This window comes from Canis lupus, chromosome 6, assembly GCF_003254725.2.
Source record: "Canis lupus dingo isolate Sandy chromosome 6, ASM325472v2, whole genome shotgun sequence".
Classification (NCBI taxonomy): Eukaryota; Metazoa; Chordata; class Mammalia; order Carnivora; family Canidae; genus Canis; species Canis lupus.
Window position 1 is genome coordinate 11,238,844 of NC_064248.1, and position 27,703 is coordinate 11,266,546.

At 43.3% G+C, this 27,703-nt stretch overlaps 1 protein-coding gene across 3 annotated transcripts; it reads right to left on the reverse strand.

Annotated features, from left to right (window-relative positions):
* On the reverse strand, nt 1–27,678 carry PMS2 (PMS1 homolog 2, mismatch repair system component). Of its 3 annotated transcripts, none has more exons than XM_025426219.3 (15): nt 27,507–27,678; nt 25,290–25,424; nt 24,538–24,624; nt 24,244–24,346; nt 23,285–23,468; nt 20,243–20,410; nt 19,565–19,662; nt 17,907–18,006; nt 16,781–16,865; nt 14,717–14,872; nt 10,521–11,394; nt 6,647–6,814; nt 3,945–4,045; nt 3,564–3,733; nt 1–714 (listed from the first exon to the last, which is right to left on the reverse strand). In XM_025426219.3, exons 1-15 carry the CDS (start codon nt 27,610–27,612, stop codon nt 571–573), a joined length of 2,679 nt encoding a protein of 892 aa, XP_025282004.3. In that variant the 5' UTR covers nt 27,613–27,678; the 3' UTR covers nt 1–570. The 3 variants fall into 3 exon arrangements, with proteins under 3 accessions (XP_025282004.3, XP_025282005.3, XP_025282006.3); XM_025426220.3 differs by having other exon boundaries at nt 25,290–25,429; XM_025426221.3 differs by lacking the exons at nt 20,243–20,410; nt 23,285–23,468; nt 24,244–24,346; ... (1 more) ...; nt 25,290–25,424; nt 27,507–27,678 and adding an exon at nt 19,779–19,933.
* Between the last annotated feature and the right edge of the window lie 25 nt (nt 27,679–27,703).

Here is a 27,703-nt window from a genome sequence, read left to right on the forward strand (position 1 = left end):
TTATGGAAAAAAAAATCAATCTTTTATTTCCCCTTGCCTAGGACAATGCTTTGCCACCCGGGCTGCACTGGGGAACATTTAAAAATAGTGAACCCAGGCCCCACCTGGGCCATTTCCTTCCAGTTGGGCAGGGAATCCCCCTTAGGTTTTGTTTTCTTCTTTTTTTATTTTTTAAATTTGAGTTAGGGTTGAGAACCACTAACCCAAAAGGACCATAATTTTATGAAATTAAACCATTATGAATTTAATCATATTATGGGCTGAAAGCTGCAAACTAAAATAGCCTAGGCCATAGCAGCAGAAGCCTGAGTGACTTTCAAGACGTGCTTCCTATGTTTGTGATGTGTTCTTGCCTGTATATGCACACACACTGAAGTGCAGAACAAAAAACATTGCAAGCAATGCTCCATGTGGTTTGAAGAGGTTCTCAAGATCACTTCTGATGGATCTGGTCTTTTTTTTTTTTTAAACAGCAGGCTAATTTGCAAACAAGTGGCTAGCTTAAACCCTGCTTTTGAAAACAGAAAAATCTGCAATAAAATGTATAGTTCTATAAAATGAGAAATGTTGTCAGTTTTGAGAAATGACATCCAGGTTGGCAATGTGTCTCATGGTTGGCCTTCCGTGGGGACAGTTCCAAGGATGGTCCATCTCGCCCATGTGGGTAATCAACTTCTTCATCTCACTTGTATTAAGAGCAGTTCCAATCATTACCTGATTAGGAGACAATGATTTAAGGCTTTACTGGTTTTGGTTAGAATAGCAATTCTTCAGTAGCATTTTTCTCTGAAACAAAGATGGGCAAGATTACAACTCAGAAACTACGTTCCCTGAAAAATCTTACCCAAGGAATCCTACCTACCCTCTACAATCTCAGGCCCCCACCTTTTTGGAAAATCCAGGGTGTCCGTAGCTCCTGCAGAGCACCACATGTCTGCTAGAGACGCCAACCGAACCTGTCTAGGACCCAACCAGTCTCAGTGGCTCCACTACTGCCTACAACCACTGCCCTGACCTTTCACCTCAGCAACTGCAGGGTCACCAACAGGCCTCCCTGCTGCTCCTTTCCACCTGTTCTCCACTCAGCAGTAGCAATTCCTTTAAAAGGCATGTCAGGGGTGCCTGGGGGCTCAGTCAGTGAAGCGGTGAAGGCTTTGCCTTAAGCTCAGGTCATGATCCCAAGGTCTTGGAATCAAGCCCCAAGTCAGATCCCTGCTCAGCGGGGAGTCTGCCTCTCCCTCTTCCTCTGTCTCACCCCCCTCCCTGCTCATGCTTGCAAACGTATTCTTAAATGAATAAATAAAAATCTTTAAAAAAAAACAACAAAACACATGTCAGATCCCATAGATCACGTGGCTCACCTTCTCACCTGGAGAAAAGCCCACGTGCGTCCCCTGATCTGGCCCTCACTGGCCCTAGTGCCTGCACCTACAAGCACACATCCCTCCCTGCCCCACTCCAGGACACTGGCACTCCCTCTTCTCACACAGGTGCACTAAGCAGGTACCTGCCTCAGGAGTTTGGCACTGGCTATGCCCTCTGCCCAGGATACTCTGTTCCCAGATAGTTGCACATCTCACTTCCCCTTCCTTCAGGCTTTTATCCCTGCCTACGCTTGGGAGCACTTCCTGTCTGGTCTTCTGTGGCCCTCACCCTGCTGGTCTCCACAGCACTTATCTCTGACATATACATGGAGATGAGAAGGCTCCACAGGAACAAAGAAACTGACGGCCTTGAGAAACAAGGAGAGACAGTGAGAGACGATAAGCCCAAGCCTCTGGGTCCCTTTCCTTCTTCCAAGCAGGATATGCAGCAGGACTTTGCCACATTGGTGGCAGGTAAGACCAGGAGGTAAGTTAGACCGCAGGTAAGTTAACAGAGAAACAAGACCAGTATCAGCCAGGGGGCCATGCCTGAGTGCCTGGGAGAGGCTACCTCAGTAGGGTATTCCAGGAGAGCCCAAGGACAGGACGGGGCCTGGTATGTGAGGGAGCTACATGAGGCAGCAAATGCAAAGGCTGGAGGAGGGCTGGTGCAGCCGTGGACCTGGAAGTGGCCTGTGTGGCTGGAACTGAAGGAGTGGATGGGCCCCTCAGGGTGCGGCAGAAGGGAGCCACCTTGGCCAGCGACTGTGCTGATGGGAGGACACAGAGAGCCGCAGTACAACGGGCCTGCCAGGGTGTGGAGGGAAGGGGCAACTGGGGGCACCAAAGAGCTGAGTCACGTTCAGACAGGATTCTGAGATGCCTGGCTATTAGCACAGGTCCATCTGCTCTGCCCCGATTCACCATGAGATCTGGGCAGCAGTATTAGGTCTTCATCAGAAAAAGACCTGTGGCTGGCAGTCAGACCCGAGAACCCTGCCTTGAGTAACTTCATGCAATCCCAAGGCTATAAAGTTTTATCTCCAGCACTGACATTTCCCCTGAGCTCTGATTCATTAATCAGACCGTTTTTAAGACACCTTAAGACACCTCCACTTATAGCCTGATGGGACCTCAAACACAGCATGTCTAAAATAGCTTTTAGGCCACCCACACCCCCCCCAAAATGTGAGCAAGCTATTGTTTCCAGAAGGTGGTGCCATCTACCTTCTGGCGCCCCCAGCAACAAAGGCTCCCAGGTTCCCACCAGGATTGTGTGGCCCCGTGTGGGTCACCAGATCAAAACCACTCTGCTGGCATTCTGGCCCTGCTCCAAGTCACGTGGGGAGACTCTGGCTTGGTTCAAACAATCTCCTGGCTTTGCACTCGCTGTTTCTTGTTTGGAGTGTTAGTTCAGATGCACCAGCCTCGGACAGCCCTTCCCTGGCCAACATCTCAACTGCTCGCCCGGGTTTCCATGGCCACTCCCCAGCCCCATGTTTTAACTTCTTTCCCAAACCTATTACTGCTGGAAGTTGTCACTGTTTTTGCTTAGGTCTTTTCCTCCCCACCAAACTGAAAGCTCTGCAAGCACCAAGACCTCATCCTTTTTGTCACCTATGTCCCCAGCACCTGAACGAGGTGGGCCACATAGTCAGGGCTCAGGGAGAATCTGATGAAGGGAGGCCATCCTGGGCGCTCCCAGGGGCCGGGTAGTTCAGATGCACCTAGTTTACTTTGACACCAGGCTGATCACCACCTGCTGCCATCACCTCCAGGACAACCTGAATGGCAGCAGAGCACCAGGGTGCCCTGCCAGGAGCCTGCTGATAGAAGGACTTACAAAGCCCCGTGCAGCAGCAAAGCTCATCTGCCCATGTTACTCCCATAAGGTCCACAGATGAACTATGTGCCTAGATAGCTCACCACTCTGGGATCTGCAAAAGCTCTAACAGAGCCAGCTGCCTGACGGAAGTAGAGAAGGAGCAGTGATTATGGGTCAGAGGTCAGAGATATGGCGGGCTTGTTTAGTGTACAGGGTACAGTGGTGCAGAGGCACGTGTTACATACGATGACCCAGGGCAGGCACAGCCACCACCACCAACAACGCTGCCTGGTTGTGGGCCAGCCTGGGAGCTGCTGCCACCACAAGGCTGAGTAGGGCCTCCAAGTCCCAGCAGATGAACCATCTTTACTTACAGACTTCCGACAGGCTCTGGAGGCAAACATCTGCCTGACCCGGGAAGGACGGCACATAACCCCAGGACTGTCACTCAGCATAAAGATCAGTTCATCGATGTCCTGGGGTCCAAAGGTCCAGTTTTTGCTAGTTGGCAAGGAAATCAACTTAGCTCTTTCAGTGACTGGAGCTAAAAGAATAAAATTGGGAGAAGAATCTGTGATTTGAAGAGCACATTTCACCTGAGTGCTACCTCTAATAATGAACGCCAGTAGAGGGGAAAGAAGCGAAATGCTATTTGGGGGATCCATGTCTGCCTCTGATAAAATACACTGATCTGCAGAACCTCAGGGACTGTTCCAGACACTGACAGGACGCACTCTAAAGTCCTAATAACTCACCTCCTTCGTCGATAACAAAATCAAAGCCATTCTTTCTGAATATTTCCAGGTTTTCTATTAGAATAGCTTCATTGACAGCCGTTAAGTTGAGAGTCTGGGGTCTGAAAGGACAGAGAGAGGAGATTCAAGCCCAATTTCGAAGTCAAACATTTAGCTATAAGGCAGAAGTGAAACTCAACAGTGCATACTTTTCTGAATTCCTTTCAAAAAGCAACACGAGTAGCGATACTTCCTTGAGCTACGTGCCCTTCCTATCACATAACTTCTCAAGAATTCCCCTTTTATCATTTTATTAAAGTTAAAATGCTCACAGAAGTAGCCAACTTTCCCCAATCTGTCACCCCACCACAATGACCCCGTGCTTCTCTGAATCCGCTCCTTAAAGATAAAGGTAGAACATGAAGGTGCTACTTTTCCTTCCTGTGTTACATTACAGCATTTGAAAGCAGATAAAGATGCTGCAACATTTCTCTCTCCATCTGTCCACAATCCATCCACTGTCCTCCCGGATTCACCAAGCACTTAATCGGAGAGACACTGATAAGGGCAGGAGGTAGGATGGTGCACACATACATATGCCCAGTCTCTGCCCTTATGGAGTAAGAGACCAGTGGGGAAGAAGGCCATGGATCCAGCAAACTATAATTACAAAGCGTGCTGCCAATCAGGAGGAAGAGACACCCAGAGCCATAAGAGCACAGAGCAAGTGAGACCAACCTGGAGACAGGGGTCAGGGAAGGTGTCTCTGAGGAAGGAGCCTCTGAGATCTGGGGGTGGGTCGGCAGTTATCAGGTAATGGACAGAGGGGGGAGTGCAGAGACAAACATTCTAGGCAGGGAAAAGTCTGTGCAAAGGCCCAAGGATGGATCACTGATGTTCCCAGAGCAACAAAAAAGATCTACTTCGTTTTCCTTAATGGCCACAGGAAATCATCAGGCCTATCAAGGTTTTGAAAAAGAAAGATGGCCAGTGTGCCTTAAGCACGGAGAACAAGGAGGTGAGGGCATAGGGAGGGCCAGAGCATGCGGGGCCTGGTAGGAAAGGATTGACCTATGCTCTTTAACCTTAAAATATGGTCCATTTGGGACCCCACATGGCCTATGATTACCTGAGCCGACCTGAAAGGCCACAAATGAGACCTTATCTATGCAAAATGGCTAAAAACTAAATGACCTCTATGAAAAGGGCAGGAATGATCCAGTATGATATAGTAGCTTTTTCTTTTTAAGATTTTATTTATTTATTTATTTATTTATATTTATTTATTTATAGAAATCAAAATCCCTCCTTGAGTGGGAGGAGGGGAAAGGAAGAGATTCTTCAAGCAGACCCCCCCACTGAGCACAGAGCCCACCTTGGGGCTCAATCTTACAACCCTGAGATCAAGACTTGAGCCAAAACCAAGAGTCAGACACTTAACCAACTGTGCCACTCAAGTACCCTGATAAAGCAGCTTACTGAATGTCTTTAGTGTTACCACTTTCACCTGCTGAAAATAAATAGAATTCAACCATCCATTGGAAACAGAGTACTCCGTAGACTCAGTGTATTTCCCCAGCTGAGTGACTATTGTAGTAGAACATTTCTACATGCCAGGATCTACTCCTGTTGGGATCTGAGTTTATTTCTCTATGTCACTGAATTTCCCAAATGAAAATCCAGGACCTCTTCTTCTAACTTGGCTTTAAGAAAAGACTTCTGGTTCACATGATACAACCTCCCTCCACCTTATACAGCTGTCAGTGTAAAACAGGCAGATTGGCAAAGTGGAGGAAAAACACCAAATTCTGCAGTGACTAACTGAACTTGGTGACCTAGTCTAGCTGAGGACCAACACACAGGCAGTGCCACCTTCCTGAACACGTAAACCCTATGCGCTATAATAAACTGACACACAACATACCATAAATTGCCCTTCATCAAAAAGATTTTCTGGCCAACCAGAAAAGGTAAAAGACTTGATACTTAACACATTAGCAGGGCACCTGAGTGGCTCAGTAAGTTAAGTATCTGCCTTCAGCTCAGGTCGTGATTCCAGGGTTCTGGGATGGAGTCCCACATCGGGCTCCCTGCTCAGCGAGGAGCCTGCTTCTCCCTCTCTCTCTCCCCCCATTCATATGCATGCTCTTTCTCTCCCCAGTAGATAAATAAAATCTTAAAAAAAAAAAAAAGAATACATTAGCTATATGAACTTGGGAAAGTTATGTTAACTGCTGTTTACGTGCCTAAGTGAGATCACCTGTGAAGTGCTGACGGGAATAGCAGCTACCTCATAGGTGTGGGAGGATTAAATGAGTTAATGAGTGTAAATGCATTTCAACAGTACCCGACACATAACAAGCATTCAATAAATGGCAGATGTGGGACGCCTGAGTGGCTCAGCGGTTGAGCATCTGCCTTCGTCTCAGGGCGTGATCCCAGTCCCAGGATCAAGTTCCACACAGGCTCTCTGCAAGGAGCCTGCTTCTCCCTCTGCCTGTGTCTCTGCCTCTCCTTATGTATGTCTCTCATGAATAAATAAATAAAATCTTTAAAAAAAAATAAGTAAATGACAGGTATGACTATTATTATGTAAAAAGTATAAAAATCTGCCGCAGGGATGCTTGTGACTAAAAAAACAGACACATACACATTAAGTTCTTAGGTCTTAAACTTGAGGGGTGAGACTATACTGAGAAATCTGAATGGTAAAGCAAACTCACGCTATGAGCCTCTGGCCTTGGAGGACCGTGTGCTGCTGCAGCATCTCAAAGTTGTACTTCTCATCCGTGGCGTGCTGGTCCACTATGAAGATGTCTGCCTTCAGTTTGGTGATTATAAATCCCAAGTTAAACTGACCAATGATCTCCATTTCTGCGAACATTGTTTTACTGCGTGTAGAAAAGGTTCATTATGAGATATTTTAACTGTGAAAGATTACTTTTCTGATTATGAAACAGACTGTAATAAAAAAATACAAAAACATAGAGAAAGTCCCTAATAATCCCACTTTCTGAAGATAACATTGTTCATTCATTCATCCAGCTCCCCAGACATGGCGTTAGTTACTAATGCTCATTTGCCATACATCCTTCCAGACCTTTGTCTACGCATTGTTTTAAACAAACAAAAATGTAATCCTAATTCTTCATGCTGTTCTACTCCCATCACTTAACAATGCATCTTAGGCGCTCTTTCAGACCCGTGTATACAGATCTTTCATTCTTTTCAATGGCCACGTAGGAACTCACTGTGTGGATGTACCATAACTTGTCTGACAAATTCTGTACTAAAAGACATTTCCATGGTTTCCATTTTGAGTAATACAAACAACACTGCAACAAAAGCTAATGGACATAAATCCACTCTATTCTGGGAGCATTTCTGTGCCATAATCTCTGGATGTAGAATTACGTATGTACATTTTTTTTACTTGGATAGATCTGCAGAAGTATGCCCTCCCAACAGTGTGTAAGACTACCTTTTCACCAATCCTGGGTTATCAATCCTTCTAGATAGATAACTGCTACGCTCACCAACAGGTCCTATGGTGGGTGGCTTCAAAATCTAATTCCACTAGTGATGGTGTGCATCAGTGTAGATGAGAGATTGATACTACCACTGATCTTCACGTGACAAACTGACATTGCCATTCTACACACCACACAACTAAATTTTGTGAAGTGGCCAAGAGGATCAACCCTGTGGCCAGAGGACACGAGACTCTGTCAGAGCTTCCATGGAAGCACCCTGGTTTCCAGACGGTGCCTGGAACGGAGACCTGAGCTAGTCCTTTCTGTAAGTGCTCCGGAGCACCAAGGAAGGTCCCTCCCACACCACAGCAGCCACCTCAGCTCCCAGGGGACTTACTCTGGTTGGTGCTTCACCAGTCAACCACAGGCGATGGTCTAACAGTGATGTCTCTATGTGCCACGGGTTACTGACCTCCATTTCCTGTTGGCAAACTGCTCAGCACTGAGCTCAAGTCCAAGGTAGGATTAAACCAATCCCCAAACCCTGTCTTGAGGGTGTCTCTCCCAGGACCATTCCTGGTAGTAATTCTACATCAGAGTCCAATCAAGACACAAAAACCACACCATTGATTTGGGCAGGGAAAATTCATAACAAAGTATTGGAAACTAGTATAAGGTGATTAATTAGCTAAGAAACACAGGAGTAACAGAGGAGGCAGCTCCTATGTCCAGGGATGAGGGAGCACATCCAGAGAAGTAACTCCTAGAAAAGCACCCATCCCCCCTCCCTGGCTGAGCTTTAGACCTGCAGCCCACTGGGTAAAAATAAGTCTGCTAAGTCGGCTGGAGCAAAGGAGTGAGCAATGCTAGGCCTGCTGCTGGCAACTGGCTTTTAAGAGGAAAAGACAAGGGCAGCCAAGAAGCAAGGGAGAAGCTGGGCCCCCTGTCTTGCAGTGTCCCTCCAGCGCCCCCTACTGACAAAGTCTAGCAGTGCACCAGGAGAAACGCTTACATGGCCCAGCCTCCAGGGTTGCAAAGCAGGGCAAAGTACAGTGGATTTGAACTGACGGGCAACACCTGGCGAAGTGGCACGAATGCCAGATCCCTGCTCTGATTCTGGGCTCTGGCTCTCAGGTGGATTCCCCACGAGAAGAGCCTGTACCCGCCTGAAGACTCAGGAATTCTGTCTGCAGGTGTATCTCCCACCATAAACTAAAAGATAGAGCTTTACAACTTGATATATCTAGTTATGACTCAAAATATAAACACAAAAGCTGGCAAACACGACCACAGTGCTTTTAATTACTGCCTCATCTTTCGCCCCGAGTGGGTCTCAGGAGAAGGCCATCGGCAGAACCATAGCTCAGAACCAAGAGCCGACCAGCAGCTGTGCACTGAAGGCCAAAAGCTGACAGCAGGCCCACTGTGGATCAGGGTTTCTCAGAGTGACCACTTGGGGGGAGGTGGTTACCGATCAAAAATGCAGATTCCTGGGCCCCACACCCACCATCAACCAGATCTATTAAGCAGAATCTCCTGGAGGCTGGCCCTAGGTTCTGCTTTTCGAACAAGCTTCTGCAATAATCTTATGTGACGATAAATTCAAGAACCATGACAACAGGTGATCGATGGATATTTGTTGAATTAAAATCACTATTTTTAGGGGCACTGGGGTGGCTCAGTTGGTTAAGGTCTGCCTTTGGCTCAGGTCATGATCTCAGGATCCTGGGATTGAGCACCGTGTCGGACTCCCTGCTTCTCTGTCTCTGCCCCTCTCTTTGCTTGTGCACATGCTCGCTTGCTCTCTCTCAAATAAAAATCTTTTAAAAAATCACTATTTTTTAAAATTACAACTGATTTCACCCACTGAGAGAGCTAGAGGAGTCCAAGGAGGAAGCATAATTGGTTTTCATTTGGAGCACCTTACAGGTCTTTCCTCATCAAGCACCTGTTCCATGATTGTGTGTGATTGGGGAGCCTGGCTCACCACTACATTCCTCAGAGTTCACAGGCCCCAGATCCCACCTCCATTAATCACACACACTTGAAAGGAATTACTTCCCGAAAACCCTTCTCAGTATAAGTTAGGCATGGATATCAAGGGAAATATATAATGCTTGCTATTGGAGAATTCATAGTCCAAGTTAAGCAAAGTCTGTGTGGTCCAGACTAAAAATGCCACAAAATTTCCATGTAATTACTGAGTTGGACTATGTACAGGACACAGTACTTTTTAGTACCTGCCCAGGCAAATCGTACATGATGTTTAAAAAGATGAAAGTTACATATTTCAAGAGGAGTCATCATTTTTAGAAGTCACCACATTGTATGCAATTAATGTCAACAAAGTGGTGACCAGTATTTTCTATTGTCAGTATTATTAATAGTTTTCTTTAAATTGACTCCCTTCATTACTTAGCCCTACACTATGTAATCTTCCGGAATCCACAGGCTTGATAATGCATTATAATTTTTGCTAATAAATCAATAACAGGAAAGAGCAATGTCTCCCACAACCACCATGAATTCAGCGCAGGAAGGAGGTGCTGTGAGCTGGAAACCTTTAACAAAGAAGTGAGGTCAGGGTCAAGGAGGTGATTAACGTGGACCAGTAGCAAAGAGGTGCTAAGAAAATCTAAGGAAATAATGCTTGAAAGGTTTCATAAAGACCGCTTTAAAGAAAATCAATTTGTCGCATGTGAGAGGCAATGAGAAGAAGGTGGTGAATGGAAAGAGCACCAAGGACGCACCAGTGAGGTTAATTAATGACAAAGCCGTGGAGAGATGGGCTCCAAAATGAGAATCTTTGAGAAGGAGCACTGAGAGGGCAGAGAGAAAGGGGCCTGGGAGAGGAAGAGAGAGGAGCTCAGGTGAGTTTGACATTGGGGTGCCCCATGCCGGCAGTGGAGGGAAGGCCCCCAGGTAGGTCCATCCATCTGTCCAGCAGCTAGAGGATGGGACACTGGAACCAAGGAGGGGCCACAGCTGCACTCTGAGCCAGAAGAGGGGAGGCGCAGGACAGAGGACACCCCCAAGAGCAAAAGTAGAGGCTGGAAGGATCAGCCTTGCTCCCTGGCCATGGCTCTCCGACACGAACACAAACAGTTCTGAGAAAGATCTTTACCTTATCTCCTTTCTTAGTTCATCTTCCGCAGCCTGGTTTTCTCCAGGGCAAATCTTGGCCCTGAACTTCCTACAGTTCTGCTCGCCTTCTCTTTGCTGTCCCTGCTGCCTCAACTGCTTTATCTGTTTAGCTAGGGAGCGCATAGAAAAGGCAAGGGGCACTACTTTCTTATTGATCTTAACAGCCACATCAACCTGAGACGCTGGCGTGTTCCGAGTCTTCACCAGCCCTGGGTGGGCATCAGAATTTAGAGGCGCTCCATCTTTTTTAAAACGCTTTGTGTTTGAGAAGGACATGTCTGCAGGCTGAGGCGAGATTCGACATGTCTGGCCACTGTTCTCATGGTCGAGCTGGCCTCCGGCATCAGCAGGGTGATGGTCGATCTCAGGTGACTCTGCACTTCCTTGTGAAAGCGTGTCCTCAGGGGCGCAAGCAGCAGACACCCCGCCAGAGTGACTGCCCGCTTCTGGGGCGCTCAGCCCTTCCCCCAGGCCACCTGACAGGTGGCTGGGCCCGGATTCCTGTTCTATGTCCACCCTGTTACTGCGGCCACAGGGGCCCTCATCCAAATGTCTCACCACCTCCTGAGGACCACATGAGTTGGTGTCAGGGACGGGCCTCGGGGTGCAGGGGGAGTGCAAAGCGCCAGGCAACTGTATGTGCCTTTTCTGTCTTGGGGAGATCTGCCTTGATTCAGGGGTCTGGGGGCCCCGAGACCTGTTCTCTGTTGTGTGCCGAAGAGAAAAGTTCTCTCTCAGTCTGGAGATGGTCACAGCCCTTTTCTCTTCTCCTTCGGTCCTGAACAAAGCAGGACTATCCTGTTTTTCTGCCAGGGGCTTGTCCATTTCTGCCTGATGCGTTTTTATTACATGACCTGCGTAGATACAAACAGAAGAGTATCAGGGGCTGCATGGAAATGGAATCAGAGGCTATTTCCACTGGAGCAGGCACTGCACAGAGGCACAGATCAAAAAGACGAAGATGGTTCCACGTTCGATGTAAAGGACATATGACTCAAAACCACAGTATCGATGCTACTAGATACCAGCATGGGTAAAAATTTAAGAAACAACACAAGTTCCCAGGGACTAGGATCAAAAGGAAGGTTTAAACACCGCTGGTGTTTAACCAGTGCCTGAATGGTTCAGCGGTTAAGCATTTGCCTTCAGCTCGGGTGTGATCCCAGGTCCGGGATCAAGTCTCACATCAGGCTCCCCAAGAGGAGCCTGCTTATATCTCTGCCTCTCTCTGTGTCTCTCATGAATAAATAAACAAAATCTTTAAGAAATATAAAAATAGGGACACCTGGGTGGCTCAGAGGTTGAATGGCTGCCTTTGGCTCAGGGTGCAATCCGAGTCCCAGGATCAAGTCCCGCATCAGGCTACCCTCATGGAGCCTGCTTCTCACTCTGCCTGTGTCTCTGCCTGTCTCTCTCTCTCTCTCTGTGTGTCTGTCATGAATAAATAAAATCTTAAAAAAATAAATAATAAATAATAAATAAATAATAATAAAATAAATAAATAAAATAAATACCGCTGGTGGTAGTGCCATGGGTACAATTGCTTTGGAAAACCCACTGGGAAGAGCTCCTGAATCTAAACACGATGCAGGCCTGAGACCTGGCACTCCTGTCAGAAAGGGCACCCAAACCCACCAAAGCCACAGACAGGTGTCCATGGCTGTTCTAATCACGACAGCCCAATCTCAGAAGCAACCCAACTGTCCACAGATTGTGGCATTTAAATACAAGGGAATGCTGCTCAGGAAGGAAGGAAGGCATCAGCTGCTCCACGTGATGTGGATGAGCCTCACAAGATACTGAAAGAAACAAATCCAAAAGAGCCTACATACTAGATGGCTTCAAGTTAAAAGCAGATAAAAAGAACCTGTGGTTTCAGAAGTCAGGAGGGGATCCCTGAGTGGCTCAGCGTTTTAGCCCCTGCCTTCGGCCCAGGGCGTGGTCCTGGAGTTCCGGGATCAAGTCCTACATTGGGCTCCCTGCAGGGAGCCTGCTTCTCCCTATGCCTGTGTCTCTGCAACCCCACCCGGCTCTCATAAATAAATAATAAAATCTTAAAAAAAAAAAAAGTCAGGAAAATGGTCACCACCAGGGGGCAGTGTAAGGAAAGGGGTACCAGGCTGGTTTATGGGCGCTACGTCTTGACCTTAGGGCTCATACATTCGTGTTAATTTCTGAATTCAGTAAAATGGCTGAAAGGGGGCCTTAGTTACAACACTGTGTGCTTCAGGATGCCCTGATATTTTGAGTAGATTCTCTTTATAGGGTGGCCTCTGGCAAAGTATCTGTGAGTGGGCTCAGAGATGCCACCCTGGCCCACTTCGACGAAGATGTGGATGACTCACCACCCTCCACCCCATCTCCACGCACATCCATATCGCCCCATGCCAAGAGCAAGCAAGGCTGACAGGGGTTCACCGTGTCCAAACCAAAGTTCCAGCACTATCAGAGCTTCCGTGCTCCTGCCCCACCCCACCCCTCTGGAGCTTCACCTCCACCTTATTCCCAGATTATCAGAATGAGAGCCTGCCCCCATCTTCCAAATCCACCTCTCCTCACCCCTGCCGTGATAGGGAATGCCAGGATGGAGCTGCTCTGTATCCCTGCCCTCCCTTAAACTCCTAACTTACAGCTTCTCCTCTATCTTCAGTTTATAAAGCCTCATCCCCAAACCATCTCCTCTCACTGGGAGCAATATGCATTTGTCAACTTAGCTTCCCACCAAACTCTAGTTCAGCTCCCTCAACAGCTCTGGTCTTAGCTCTTGGAGGACACAATGATGGGCACCCACCACCCGCCTCCCTGCACATACAGACATGGAGATTGGGCGGGTTGGCCCACAGAAGACAGTATGAACCCTAAGGAGCAGATGTGGGCAACAGGGGAGGTAATGGCCAACTCTTCCCTCTGCCACGGAAGACAGCTGGAGCTCAACCCTGGTCCTCCTCCCGGATGCCCCAGCTGTACTTGGTTTGGATAAAAAAGAACCTGAGTGGCTCAGTGGCTGAGCATCTGCCTTTGGCTCAGGTTGTGATCCTGAGGTCCTAGGATTGAGTCCCGGATTGGGCTCCCTGTGGGGAGTCTGCTTCTCCCTCTACCTGTGTCTCTGCCCCTCTCTCTGTGTCTCTCATGAATAAATAAATCTTAAAAAAAAAAAAAAGAATTAAACTACATAAACAACTGATCACGTGTGACCAGGCAGTAAAATAATGACTGTGCGTATTATTATTACAGATGCTGGCAATGCTCATTCCAACATGCCACCCAGTGAAGATGGCACAGGGGTAATGTGGGAAATGGCACAATGAAGGCCTCAGAAATTTCCCACTCCATCAAAGAAATGGGAAAACAGGCAAAAGTGGTCAGAAGTGACTTTCTCAGAACTCTGGAAATGAACAAAAGGCTTGTAGCAATCAGCAGTGTTTATTAAAGAAAAACGGTTGAGTCTCGATAAGAACACATTCCTGTATGTGCCAAACACGCCTGTCAATCCTCTCGTTAATCAGACTTCCTTACATCTGCAGCTCTACACTATTGAGTGTGACCCATCCTGCCTAAAAGAAGAGGATTAGGGGATCCCTGGGTGGCTCAGCAGTTTGGCGCCTGCCTTTGGCCCAGGGCGCAATCCTGGAGTCCCGGGATCGAGTCCTGCGTCAGGCTCCCTGCGTCGGGCTCCCTGCTTCTCCCCCTGTCTGTGTCTCTGCCTCTCTCTCTCTCTCTCTCTCTCTGCGTCGGGCTCCCTGCTTCTCCCCCTGTCTGGGTCTCTGCCTCTCTCTCTCTCTCTCTATCATAAATAAATAAATAAATAAATAAATCTTTAAAAAATTAAATAAAATAAAAAAATAAAATAAAAAAATAAAAGAAGAGGATTGGCACATTACATTTTGTTCCATGTAAAAAAAAAACTTGACTTCATGGGATGCTTGAGTAGCTCAGTCTATTAAGCGTCTGCCTTCAGCTCAGGTCAAGATCTCCGGGTCCTGGGATCAAGTCTCACATCAGGCTCCCTGCTCAGGGGGGAATCAGCTTGTCCCTTTCTCTTTGTCCCTCTCCTAGCTCCTGCTCTCTCAATAAATAAAATCTTAAAAAACAAAAATTTACCTCAGAAAAAAATAAGGAAAAGTATCACAATAGCTGTGAGTTTTAGAAGCTGTCCATACATTGTATTTTTCTTACCTTCAATATCCAACAATGGTTGCTGAGAGACAGTGAGTTTGTTGACGTTGCTATCAAACATTGCTATCAAAGACGTCTTTAAAACTGCCAACAAAAGCTTCTCCTCTTGTAGTAAAATTTGCCTTTTATCTGGGGTAACATTGATATCAATACATTCTAAGACAAAAAAAGGAAAAGGATAGTCCTTATGTTTAAAATCACCTTCAATAATAGAAATTACCCCATCTTACTCACTTGCAGTTACCAAAGTACTATTAAAAACATTGCAGGGGCCAGGTTAATATTTATAAACTAAAACATTAGCTCTTTCAAAGAAATAAGAAAAAGATGGACGATTTATTAAATGGACAGGATATGCAAGTATTTGGATAATTAGCAAAAAAAAAAAAAGAAGCAAATAAACACATGAAAACATATGATAGAAAACTGCAAGGTGAAAAAAAAGTCCTCCTATCATGCACTGAATTTAATTAAAAATGATACTAGCCAGTATACCACTAGTAGATGTATGAATTAGTATAGCATGATCATAGTCATGGACATAGTAATTCTAGTTCTAGAAATGTATCTTAAAGGAATAACCAAAATATAGATAACAATTTAATTATAAGGATAGTATTTAAATTTCCAAAAACTGAAGACAGCTTAAATTAAGGCTAAGAATTTAAAAAGCTTAAGCTATGAGGCACCTGGGTGGCTCAATTGATTAGGTGTCTGACTCCTGGATTTGGCTCAGGATATGATCTCAGGGTTATGGGACTGAACCCTGCATCAGGCTCTATGCTCAGTGGGAGTCTGCTTGGATATTCTCTGCCTCTGCCCCTCCCTACCCCACCTGCATATGTGTGCTCTCTCTCTCTCAAATAAGTCTTTAAAAAAAAAAAAAAGTTGGGCAGCCCGGGTGGCTCAGAGGTTTAGCGCTGCCTTCAGCCCAGGGAGTGATCCTGGAGTCCCGGGATCAAGTCCCACATCAGGCTCCCTGCATGGAGCCTGCTTCTCCCTCTGCCTGTGTCTCTGCCTCTCTCTCTCTCCTCTCTGTGTATTCTCATGGAAAAAGAAATAAAATCTTAAAAAAAAAAAAGTTGAAGATACATCTGTATGTTGAAATATAAGAAATACTGCTATTTAAATGTTTCTCCGTAATTTTTTTAAAGATTTATTTATTTATTCATGAGAGACACAGACTGAGAGAGAGAAGCAGAGACACAGGCAGAGGGAGAAGCAGGCTCCTCACAGGGAGCCCGATGCAGGACTTGATCCCGGATCCCAGGATCATGACCTGAGCCAAAGGCAGATGCTCAACCACTGAGCCACCCAGGCGTCCCTGTTTGAGTAATTTTTAATGACATAGGGGATCCCTGGGTGGCTCAGCGGTTTCGCGCCTGCCTTTGGCCCAGGGCGCGATCCTGGAGTCCCGGGAGATTGAGTCCCGGAGTCCGGCATGGAGCCTGTTTCTCCCTCAGCCTGTGTCTCTGCCTCTCTCTCTCTCTCTATGTCTATCATAAATAAATAAAAATAAATCTAAAAAAAAAAATTTAATGACATAGTAAAAAAAAAAAAATTCATATAAAAGGATAAAGAGCTTGATACAAACTTACTCAAAATTATTTTCTCCCTGCAAAGAATATGAGCAGGTACATATATCGTTATCTATTTTTATAAAGTGTGCACATATTTCTAAGTGCCTAGAAAAAAATATTTTTTTAAAGTGTACACATATTTCTAAGTGCCTAGAAAAAAAATTCTAGGTAACAATAAGCCAGAATTTCCCCAATCATAACAAAAACATGCGTTATTTTTAAAAGGAGGGAGAACATTTAGTTTGCTTTCTACTTTGGATGCCAGGAAAAAGTCACATTTTTCTGATAATACAATAACCTGGTCTCAAGTAGAAAAGGCTGCATAAAAAGTAAGTCTATGAAATAAAATTAAAAGTCTATAAGAAAAAAAAAACATTAACTGTTGCTACAAAAGTCTCTTTCCAGTCATATCAGGGCTTTATAATTTCATTTTACTCTTTTAGGGGTAAGTCACTAATGTGACAGAGAGTTCAGTGGAACTTACCTGAATCAACAGAAATGTTAAGAACAATAAATGGATACTGATGTCGATTATACATGTGATAGACCTCATTCACGAGTCTGGAGACCTAAGTACAAAACAAAGATCAAAAAAGAACCTGTAAAAAAAAAAAAAAAAAAAAAGAACCTGTCCCCCAATAAGCTGTTCCAACTAGAAGGATGTATTTGAACAGCTTTATCGAGGGGGGCCTGCCATAAACTATGCATATTCAAAGTATACAGTTTGATAAGTTCACTATCAAGGCCAGTAGGATTACAATCAAGATCATCAATGTATCGATTGCCCAAAGAAGTTTTCTCATGTGCCTTTAAGGAATAGTTTTAATTATCAACCCTTAAAAGTGAATCTTTTTCCAATCCAAAGATGCTTTTGAAGAATTATCAAAAGATGCAGGGGCAGTCCATTTATTTATTTCTTGGTTATGTTATTTGACCCTGGTGTCATTAACATACTGTAGGTGCACCTGAAATGATCATTAAACACACACTAATGCACACAGAAATGTATTTATATGACTTCCTAAAGTGATTATTAAACGGGGTCAAAGATAAACTATAAAATCATACCATCTACAATCCAGTGGAAAATGCAGAGGTTGAACATCTGACAGATGAAAGTCATTTTAAAATATCACCTGAAAACAACCTGTGACATTGTACCAATGTAGCTGAAGAAGCAAAATCAAAACTAAACCATTAACACCTAGATAACTCCATTAGGACAACCAGAGGCAGAAGATACCATGGCCCTTATTTTCCTGGAAAATGGACAAAAGAAGAAAATACGAAGCATATCCAAACATGTCACTCTAGACTGAAGAGTCTAGAAGATGGTAAATGTTTTGATATGTTTGCTTTCTACAAACAGTGATAATTTCTATGGTGATAAATACGTTGGATATCAATGTGTGTATACACATGCATCACTGAAACAACCATGTAATGGGATTCTTTAAATGGCTGAAGTAAGATAATTCCTTAAAGCCAGGTTTCTGTGTCAAAGTCCTACGTTCCATGTAAATTGTCATGAGACCTTATTAGATAAATGAATAAGATTAAAAGTTAAAGGCAAAAAAGAAAAAAATGAATAAAAAAAAATCTTTAGATACCTTTGCTGGGTCACAAGGCCGCCGATTGATGAAGAAAAACTGTCTGTCTGTTGAACTTCTTCCAACACCATGAGCACAGTGAGAGATGAAGCCCGAGATGCTGTCCCATGTTCACAGGGTAAGGGCAGGATTCCAGAATGAAAGGAGTTAGTAACACATCAGAAAATACGTTCTCAAAGTAAAAACAAAATAAAAACAGAATTCCTAGTCATGTGCTAAGTATTTTTTTTCTTTTTTTCTTTTTTTTAATTTATGATAATCACACACACATAGAGAGAGAGAGAGAGAGGCAGAGACATAGGCAGAGGGAGAAGCAGGCTCCATGCACTGGGAGCCCGACGTGGGATTCGATCCTAGGTCTCCAGGATGGCGCCCTGGGCCAAAGGCAGGCGCCAAACCACTGCGCCATCCAGGGATCCCCATGTGCTAAGTATTAACATGTCAGTTAATGTGTATCTGTATTCCATTCTGATAAATCACAAAAACATGGACCTTCCAGAATGTTCTACAGCTCCTGCAAATCCAGCACCGGCAACGCAGTGGGTTGAAAAGGGATTTGCTTCAGCTCTCCTCTCACACTTGTCCTATTAAATTCTTGGCCTCCACGCAAGGAGTGACTTTCATCTCAGACTCACATTCTGGAATCTTCAAGCTAACCATACTGGTTGTCCAGGGAGTCCAACGACTTGTATTCACAATTTCTGCCCACATTCCTTGCCCTTTTAAAATCTGCTATCAGCAAGCTCCTGCCTACTAAAGTGTTGTGAAAGTGCTTACTCTACCTGTAAACTACCTCAGGGATATGCACACTTCTGTAAGAACAGTATGTTAATGTAAAGAAATGTGTCTTCAGGCATAAAAGCCAAAGGCAAGTGCAGGGACAATGAGCAACATGGGCTGTCCCAGGGCCAATCCCAAGTAGGGAAAACTGCCAATTTTTCTTACAGTAATGATGCTGGACAAGATGCTGGGTAAGGCATAAATTAAAGAGCACAGCCTCTATTACACTCTGCTGAATCCTCATAAAGCGCAACATACACATAAATTAAAAGTTATTCTAATTGGTTACTAAACAAGGTCTTTACTACAAAGGCAAATTCAATAGGAAACTCCCTACAATGCACCAAGGACCCAAAATATTGAATGAACTAATTAACAGACCCCTTTACAGAAGTCCTCTTTCTGGGACACCTGGGTGGCTCAGTCAATTGAGCATCTGCCTTCAGCTTAGGTCACGATCCTGGGGTCCTGGGATCGAGTCCTGCATCGGGTTCCCTGCTCAGTGGGGAGTCTACTTCTCACTTTCTATCCCATTCATGCTCTCTCTCTCAAATAAAATCTTAAAAAAAAAATCCTCCTTCTCCGCAGTAATAATGCCTACAATTTTATAATGAATGTAAACTATAAGCCTTGGGTCGCCTCACTGGCTCAGTAGGCAGAGCATGTGTTTCTTGATCTTGGGGTTTTCAGTTTGAGCTGCCATGCAGTGTAGACTTGACTTAAAAAAAAAAACTAAATAAATCTAAAATTTTTTTAAATTTAAAAATTAAAAAAAAAATTAAGCCTTAAAATCATTATCTTTAAAAACAAAAAAAGTTTGATTGCTATTTTCTGTCAATCCCCTCCACCCCCAGGCAGTAAGGTAGTAATTGACTCACTGAAACCGTGAATGCAGAACATCAGCACGGTTCAACCCATACTCTTCACAAACGGAGTCACTAGGGGGCAGCTGAACAAAAGGAATGAGGCTTTGCAGCTGAAAGAAACAAGATGTAGTTAATTCCTAACACAAACAGGATGAACCTAACTTCAGAAAGGAAGATATAGAATGAGGGTTTGGTGTGTTTTTTTTAACCTGGTCAGGCTACTCACATTAAGAGCACAAAGAATCTCTAACAGCTCCATCTGGTAGTAAGAATAATTGTGATTTTTTTATTAGAGAGATGAACGGCTTGAGCTTGTACTTATTCATAACCAATACACTGCCCACAACATACTTTTTCAGATAGAGTAAAAGGAGTGTTTTCTTCTCTGGAAGAATAAAATAAAAAAATCCTTCAGCTCTCAACATTAATTTTTGTGATAAGTACCTAACTCAAAAATCAATTACTGGGGGCACCTAGCTGGCTCTGTCCATAGAGCATGCGACTCTTGATCTCGGGCATGTAAGTTCGAGCCTCATGTTGGGAGTAGAGCTTACTTAAAAATAAAAATCTTTAAAAAAAAGAAAATCGATCACTGGGTTTTATTCTCTATTCTTTGGAAAGGACAATGGAAACCTGCCCTAATAACTAGAGCTATAATAAAATGTTTCTTAAATAATGGGCTACCACTACCTGTTTCTGCCCAAACACCGATCCAATATTTTCCTTTACGCTGGAGCTTCCACTTGTGCATACCACCAGCTGCCGTCTTCCTTGTCCAACCTGATTGCTGCAACTGATACGGATGCCCACTGAAATGATGCAGTATGCATGTAAGACCTGGACCATTTTGGCATACTCCTGCATAAAAAACACAAATGTGAGACTCAGTATTACTTTAAACCTAAAAGAATCAAAAAAAATTTTTAAAGATATTTATTTGAGAAAGAGAGCGAGAGAGCACATAAGCAGGGAGGAGAGGGAGAAGCAGACTCCCGGATGAGCAGGGAGCCCAACTTGGGGCTCGATCCCAGGACCCTGAGATCAGGACCAGAGCCAAAGGCAGACACTTAACTGACTGAGTCACCTAGCTGCCCTTTTTAAAAAGATATTTTATTTACTTATAATCCTACAAGAATTACATGATTCAAGTTAAAACATCCAATTCAATGTTCTCATATCAGCACACGAATAAGGCCAATTGCTCCTGACAGAATGAGCCATATGCCTCTGTACTGGGTAAAAGAACTCACAGGCTTAGTTAGGTTCCTAGCCACACTTCTCTTGTGTCCACATGCACTGCTAGAATTTTATTTTTATTTATTTTTATTTTTAGAGAGAGAGAGCATGAGTGGGGGGCAGGGGAGGGAGAGAGGAAGGAGTAGATGGAAAGGGAGAAAGAATCTCAAGACTCCTCACTGACCATGGAGCCTGACCCTGGGCTGGATCCCACGACCCTGAGATCATGACCTGAGCTGAAATCAAGAGTCAGACATTCAATTAACAGAGCCACCCAGGTAATCCACGCCTGCTACTGTAAAAATCAAAAAGTGCATTCCCTTAGACTTTATAATCCTTCCTCTAGAAATTTATCCTTACAGAAAGACTGGCACAATCAAAGACATATTACAAAAATGTTCACTGGAACAATCTGTAATTGTGGAAAATTAAAAAGCACCTAAGCTACCATCAACAAGGAACTAATTATGGGATATCTATATCATAGTAGAATGATAAAGAATAAAGTAATGAGTCAGCCAAAAAAGATACCTATGATTTATAATATCCTTTTTTAAAAATATTTTATTTATTTATTCATGAGAGACACACAGAGAGAGTCGGAGAAACAGGCTCCAAGCAGGGAGTCGGATGTGGGACTTGATCCCAGGTCTCCAGGATCAGGCCCTGGGCTGAAGGGGGCGCTAAACCGTTGACCCACCCAGGCTGCCCGATTTATAATATCCTAATTGGTTTTTTTTTTTAAGATTTTATTTATTTATTCATGAGAGACACACATAGAGAGAGACAGAGACATAGGCAGAGGGAGAAGCAGGCTCCATGCAAGAAGCCCAATGTGGGACTCGATCCCAGGACTCCGGGATCATGCCCTAAGCTAAAGGCAGAGGCTCAACCACTGAGCCACCCAGGCGTCCCTATGATCCTAATTGTTAAAGAAAAATATCAAAACATATACATAAAGATTCTATATATCTGTATACAGGTTTGGATATACACCAAACTCTGGGAAGACAGCAGAGCCAAGATCAACCTTCTACCACATATAATTCTACATTACTTAAACGTTTCATAATCTGTATTGCTTGATTTCATTATATTAATTAATTAATTAATCTTGAAATTGTTTTTCAAGATTTATAAAGACATGAAACTGAAAGGAGTCTGGAGAGACATACATTCAATCCATCAACAATGGTCATCTCTGGTAAGTACGAGTTCTTTATTGCTCTAATTTCTGAGGCACTGATTTTTTTTACCATGAGATACAGAAAAAAAAATTTTAATTTTTCTCTACAAAATTTTTTTTCTCTTTTAAATAAAAAAGAAAAAATGTTTAAGTCTTGCCTGTAGTAAATACATATTTTTGTAAAATTTCAGTTATAACCAGCACAAATTGCTTTACAAGAAAGTTTTTTTAGCTGCATATGTTTAAGTAACTTTTTGATTATGAAAAAATATATGTACAAAATAGAAAAGCACAAGCAGACAGCAAAAAACAGAGACAAGCACACCTCCCTGGACAACCACTGATAACAATCACACAAGAATCACATGTCTTCTCCTCCAGACTTCTTTCTATACATATTGAGGCCAGCTGCTTTCTTTGTCTTTATAAAACTGTAATCATATGTAGTAGAGTTATATACATATACACATACTCACATACATATTTATGCATAGTTTATAACTGTTTTTTTTTTTTTATAAATTTTTATTTATTTATGATAGTCACACAGAGAGAGAGAAAGAGAGGCAGAGACACAGGCAGAGGGAGAAGCAGGCTCCATGCACCGGGAGCCCGACGTGGGATTCGATCCCGGGTCTCCAGGATCGTGCCCTGGGCCAAAGGCAGGCACCAAACCGCTGCGCCACCCAGGGATCCCTATAACTGTTTTTTTAAGCACAATTATATAACATTTAGCTACCTCATTTTCATTCAAATTCACAAAAGTTGTAATAGTTCATTTTTCAGGAAACCAAGAAAAATAATCTTATTAAAAACTACAGATGGGGGCACCTGGGTGGCTCTGTCGGTTCAGTATCCAATTCTTGATTTCAGTTCAGGTTGTGATCTCAGGGTCGTGAGATTGAGCCCCACATCAGGCTCCCCACTCAGTACAGAGTCTGCTCAAGATTCTCTCCCTTCCTTTCCTTCTCCCCTCCCCCTGCTCATGCACAAGCTCTAAGTAAATAAAATATTTAATAAAAACCCCTACAGATCAAATTTAAAAAGTTACTTCTTAACCCATTCCCACATTAGAACAGTTACTAAATATGCTTTGATAATTATTTTTTTCAAGAAAAAAAAAGAGGTAAATGATCCTGAAGTTCAGTCTTTGCTGGGGAAACAGCAAACCAAGCACTTCCCAAAAAAATTCAGGGAAGAGAGTTCACTGAAGAGTTAACTTCAGTTTACCTCCAGTGGGAGATCTTTTACTACATATGTACATTACACTACCAAGGCTCTGAGAAGCTGGGGTTCTGGATTTACTGTACCTTCTTAATATTCCTTTGAAACTCCTTATGGCGCACAGGGAGTGTATAAAATAGCTGCTGTACGCTAACGGTTGTCCCTCTGGGTCGTGGATGGGGGGTTTTCTGGACAATTTTCCCATTGTGATCAAATGCCAGCCGAGTTCCGACCTTTGCAGATGTGTGGCAGGTAGAAATAGTCACGTCACTGTGAGAGAGAGCAGGCACGATTGGGTCAGAAACTCACAGGTGCCGGGCACTATTTTCTTACTTGTGTTCTCTAAAACCCCTTCTGAAAATAGCTGATCTCTCTAAGATAATCCAAGAAAGTTTCTATGAGTGAATGATCATCAGAGAATCTAAGGCTTGGCACCTAACAGAGAGTTTTATAAATGTTGTTTTGATAAAAGCTTTGATATTTGTGTTTTTTTTTGGTTAAACTGCAAAATAAAAGATCTCAAAGCTTATACACTAATGAATAAAGATTTATTTCTCAGTTTTATTCCTATTGTTCTAACAAAATGTTTCACAAGGATCCAAAAAATATTATAGTTCCAATTTATTTATATATTGGAACTATATATGAATATATATGAATATATTATTTAAATATATATGAATAATTATTTATATATTTATTCATAAAAATTTTAAATTGTTATATATAATAAGAGCTTTGGTTAAATATTTTCCTAAACGTTGAAATGCATTAATACCAACATGTATATAATTTATGGTTTATGTGCTATTTTGACATTTTAACAAGGGCAATGATTTTTTTTCCAAGACTATTTACTTAGCTTCATTGCTTACATTTCAGAAGTATCATCACTTAGATTGGCAGTAAGATAAAATGGAATGTGGAAGTTAGAAGTTGAGGCATTCAGGATGGAAAAGTATAAGCAATGATTCTAATCTCTTTGTTTTTGTTTTCAGAGAGATTTTTATAAGAAGTCAAGTTAGCGGACAAAATATTTTATCACCTCAGTGCACAAAGTGAGCTCAGAGCTTCCCCTCGAAAGCCAAAAGTTTCAACCTGAGTTAGGTCAGCAAAGTCTTGAATCTTAGAAGTGTGATGTTTCAGAGCTGAAAGACAGGAGCACAGTAAGACCCAAGATGTCTCAAGTGACATACCCTGAATATAGACAACCTACCAAAGTAACCGGTTTTTAAAAAGCCATTTTTGTGTTTCTTAAGATAGTGTTACTCAAAGCTTTGAAATACTTTGTCCAAATATTTTTAAAAGGATTAGAAAAATTTAGAAAAATTCAACTTACTTAAGCCTTCAAAGTTTTCTTCTTTGACTCCGCATCCATTGTCTGAAACTTCAATGAAATCCACCCCATAGTCTTTAAGCTTTAGATCTAAAAAGTTTAACATATTAATTTCTCAAAGAACAGATCCATACATGCCTGTATACTGACAGTATTTATAACTTACCTAATGCAAAGGTGAGTCCTAACTATACTTACTTAAATGTACTATTACTTACTTAAATGTACTATTGTCATTTTGTGTGTTTCATTCATTTTTCTTTAAAGGCCTTCCTGGCAATTTATTAAACCAGATGAAAGTTTTGTTTTTCTTTCTTTTCTTCCTTCCTACCTTTCTTTCAAAAAGATAATTTTAACATAGTCATTAAAGAGAATAGGCTCTGGAATCAGACTTCCTGGGATCATAAATATGATCTTAGCTTTATAACCTCAAAAAAAGTAAATTCCCATGCCTGCATTTTCTTATTTGTAAAACAGATATAATAACAACAATAATGATAACTCCTATCTCATAAGGTTGTTCTGCAGATGAAAAATACCTGTGAAGCACATTAGTAAAAACACAATAAAAGTTAACTGCTTTTATCATTACTACTACTTACCTAAGTATTAGGTACATAAGAGATGATTAAGTTTAAAAGCTAAAATTTCTCAGTATATCTACATTTGATTGTCTCATTACAATCATGAGTGTTTCTTGAATAAAATAGTATAAAGTGAGGGTTCCCTGGGGCTTAAAACTCTCCCAAACTTACCAATATTAGTGGCTCCAGCATCCACACTATTTTCTACCAACTCCTTCACAGCAGTACTTAGACTCAGTACCACTTGTCCAGAACAAATCTGATGGACTGACTTCCGATCGATAGGTTTGATGGCCTTAGCAAGTTCTGTACTAAAGACATCAGTTACAAGAAACAAAGCGAGTATACATTTATGTATTTTCATCCTGGTTTTAACTGCAGTAAATGATTCACTTCTGTTAAGAGCTAATGGGTCTGATGTATTCATTTATTATATTCATGAATCCACTGATTACACTCATAAATATAAATGCTGACCTACAACCCTTATACATCTGTAAAAATCTTCTGAATAGATACTTCAATGCAATGGATATTTAGAAATTTAATTATACTGGGATCTACATGGAGGAGACACATGTACTATTCAACCTATGGGTAAATAATCTTTGGCGACAATGGGATCTTCTTCTGAAAAGTGAAAGCAACACTTCTCACACGTTTTGAAAACCCAACAGTATGGTGGGAAATACAGTGTTTATGTGAAAATAAAAAGCCATCTTAGAAACTGGGTGGCTCAGTGGTTGAGCATCTGCCTTTCGCTCAGATCATGATCCCAGGATCCTGGGATGGAGTCTTGCAGCAGGCTCCCAGCAGGGAGCGTGCTGCTCTCTCTGTCTATGTCAGCCTCTCTCTCTCTGTGTCTTGTGAATAAATAAATAAAATCTTAAAAAAAAAAAAAAAAAAGGAACTAAGTACCCATTATATAACCATTTCCACAGGATCCTTTGAATCTCCCCTCCAAATCCAGGCTGCCAGCTGCTGCCTTAGTAAAAACACCCAAAATTCTTGATGTACCTACTTAAAGAGTTTTGCAACCAATTTGCTTCTACTTTCTCCCTGTTCCAATCCACCCTCCGCTACCACCAAAAAAAAGCTACTTAATTTACATAATTGCTTAATTTAATTAAACAAGCTTTAGGGGGGGAAAAATCTACTAGCATCCCACTGTTTGCTATCTGAAAATCTAGTCATGTGAAAAACTGGATCCCAGTCTACTTTTCTCTCATTCTCTGCAATCCTCTGTTCACCAATTCCCCTATGTTCTAGTCATAGCAAACTGTTTCCTGAATATAACAAGCTCTTTTAAACATTGCACGTTGGGGATCCCTGGGTGGCCCAGCGGTTTGGCGCCGCCTTCGGGCGTGATCCTGGAGACCCGGGATCGAGTCCCACGACGGGCTCCCGGTGCTTGGAGCCTGCTTCTCCCTCTGCCTGTGCCTCTGCCTCTCTCTCTCTCTCTGTGTGACTATCATAGATACATAGATAAATAAATTTAAACACTGCACGTTGTCTATACAGGTCTAAATCGTTCCCCTCTTCCTCCTCTGCCTGGCAAACTCCTGCTCATCCCAAGAACGTATTCCTTGCGTCCGTTAGTTTAGCAATTTCTTGTAAGGGTCTTAACTGATAATGTGGGTATAACAGAACCCAGGCGCCTCCCTGAGAGAGAAATCTTTGGGTCCTCTCCCACAACTTCTAACACATAGCAGACCCTCAGTAAGCCCTTGTAAAACAAGCAACATCTTTACTCTTTGTTCCACCTTGCAAAAAAATTTCACTCGGGTTTCTCTTAAATATGAAAACCCCAGATGACAACATAAAGTGGAAAGTTTTTCTGACACTTTATTTGGGAACACACCCCAAGCTGCCAATTCACTTCGGATACTTATTTTGAGCACGGGGGATGAGACACTGAAACCCGGACAGTGACCTGGGGTTCAGGACCCTGAAACTCCCTCCGAATCGGGTTATTAGCCAGAAATGACACACTCAAGGAGATCCAAAAGTTCTGCTTTTCTAAAACCTGTGCTGCTATGCAAATTAGCATGTGCCTTGAAGCTTCCCCAAAATAACATCAATTTTGAAAGAGAAAGAAAGAAAGAAAGAAAGAGAGAAAGAAAGAAAGAAAGAAAGAAAGAAAGAAAGAAAGAAAGAAAAGAGTGAGAAACCAGGTAGAAGGGAAATGAATTCATTCTCTGGGGATGTCGCGCTGTCTGGAGAGCGGGCCGGATCCCCGCGACGACCTCGACCGCACAGTGTCCCCCCAAAGGGCCCCCGCGCGGGCTCGCCTAGCACCGCGGTCTCCCTCCCCTCCCTTCATGGAGTCTGGAACGCCGTGGGCCTCAGGAACGGCGACCGCGAAGGGACACCGCACGCACCGCTCACCTCGGCCCTTCGGCTCGCTCCATGGATCCAGAACCCGACCCGCCTCCTGGACTCGGGACAGTTCCCGCCGCCGCTCCCACGGAGGCTCCGCCTCCCTGCCTCCCATTGGTTGCTTCCGGGACTGTGCCCCGCCCCTTCCGGATGGGGCAGCCGACGCTTCCCACCCCTCCTTCTTGCCGATTGGTTGTGTAAAGAGT

What these genes read in the sequence shown, in the direction of transcription:
- PMS2 (XM_025426219.3), bottom strand. Translation starts at nt 27,612, where the DNA reads ATGGGAGGCAGGGAGGCGGAGCCTCCGTGGGAGCGGCGGCGGGAACTG. An exon ending in AGAAAACTTTGAAGGCTTAA is followed by an intron (nt 24,347 to 24,537) that starts GTAAGTTGAATT and finishes CCTGTCTTTCAG; the next exon opens with CTCTGAAACATCACACTTCT. An exon ending in CAAGGCCAGAGGCTCATAGC is followed by an intron (nt 4,046 to 6,646) that starts GTGAGTTTGCTT and finishes CTGTCCTTTCAG; the next exon opens with ACCCCAGACTCTCAACTTAA.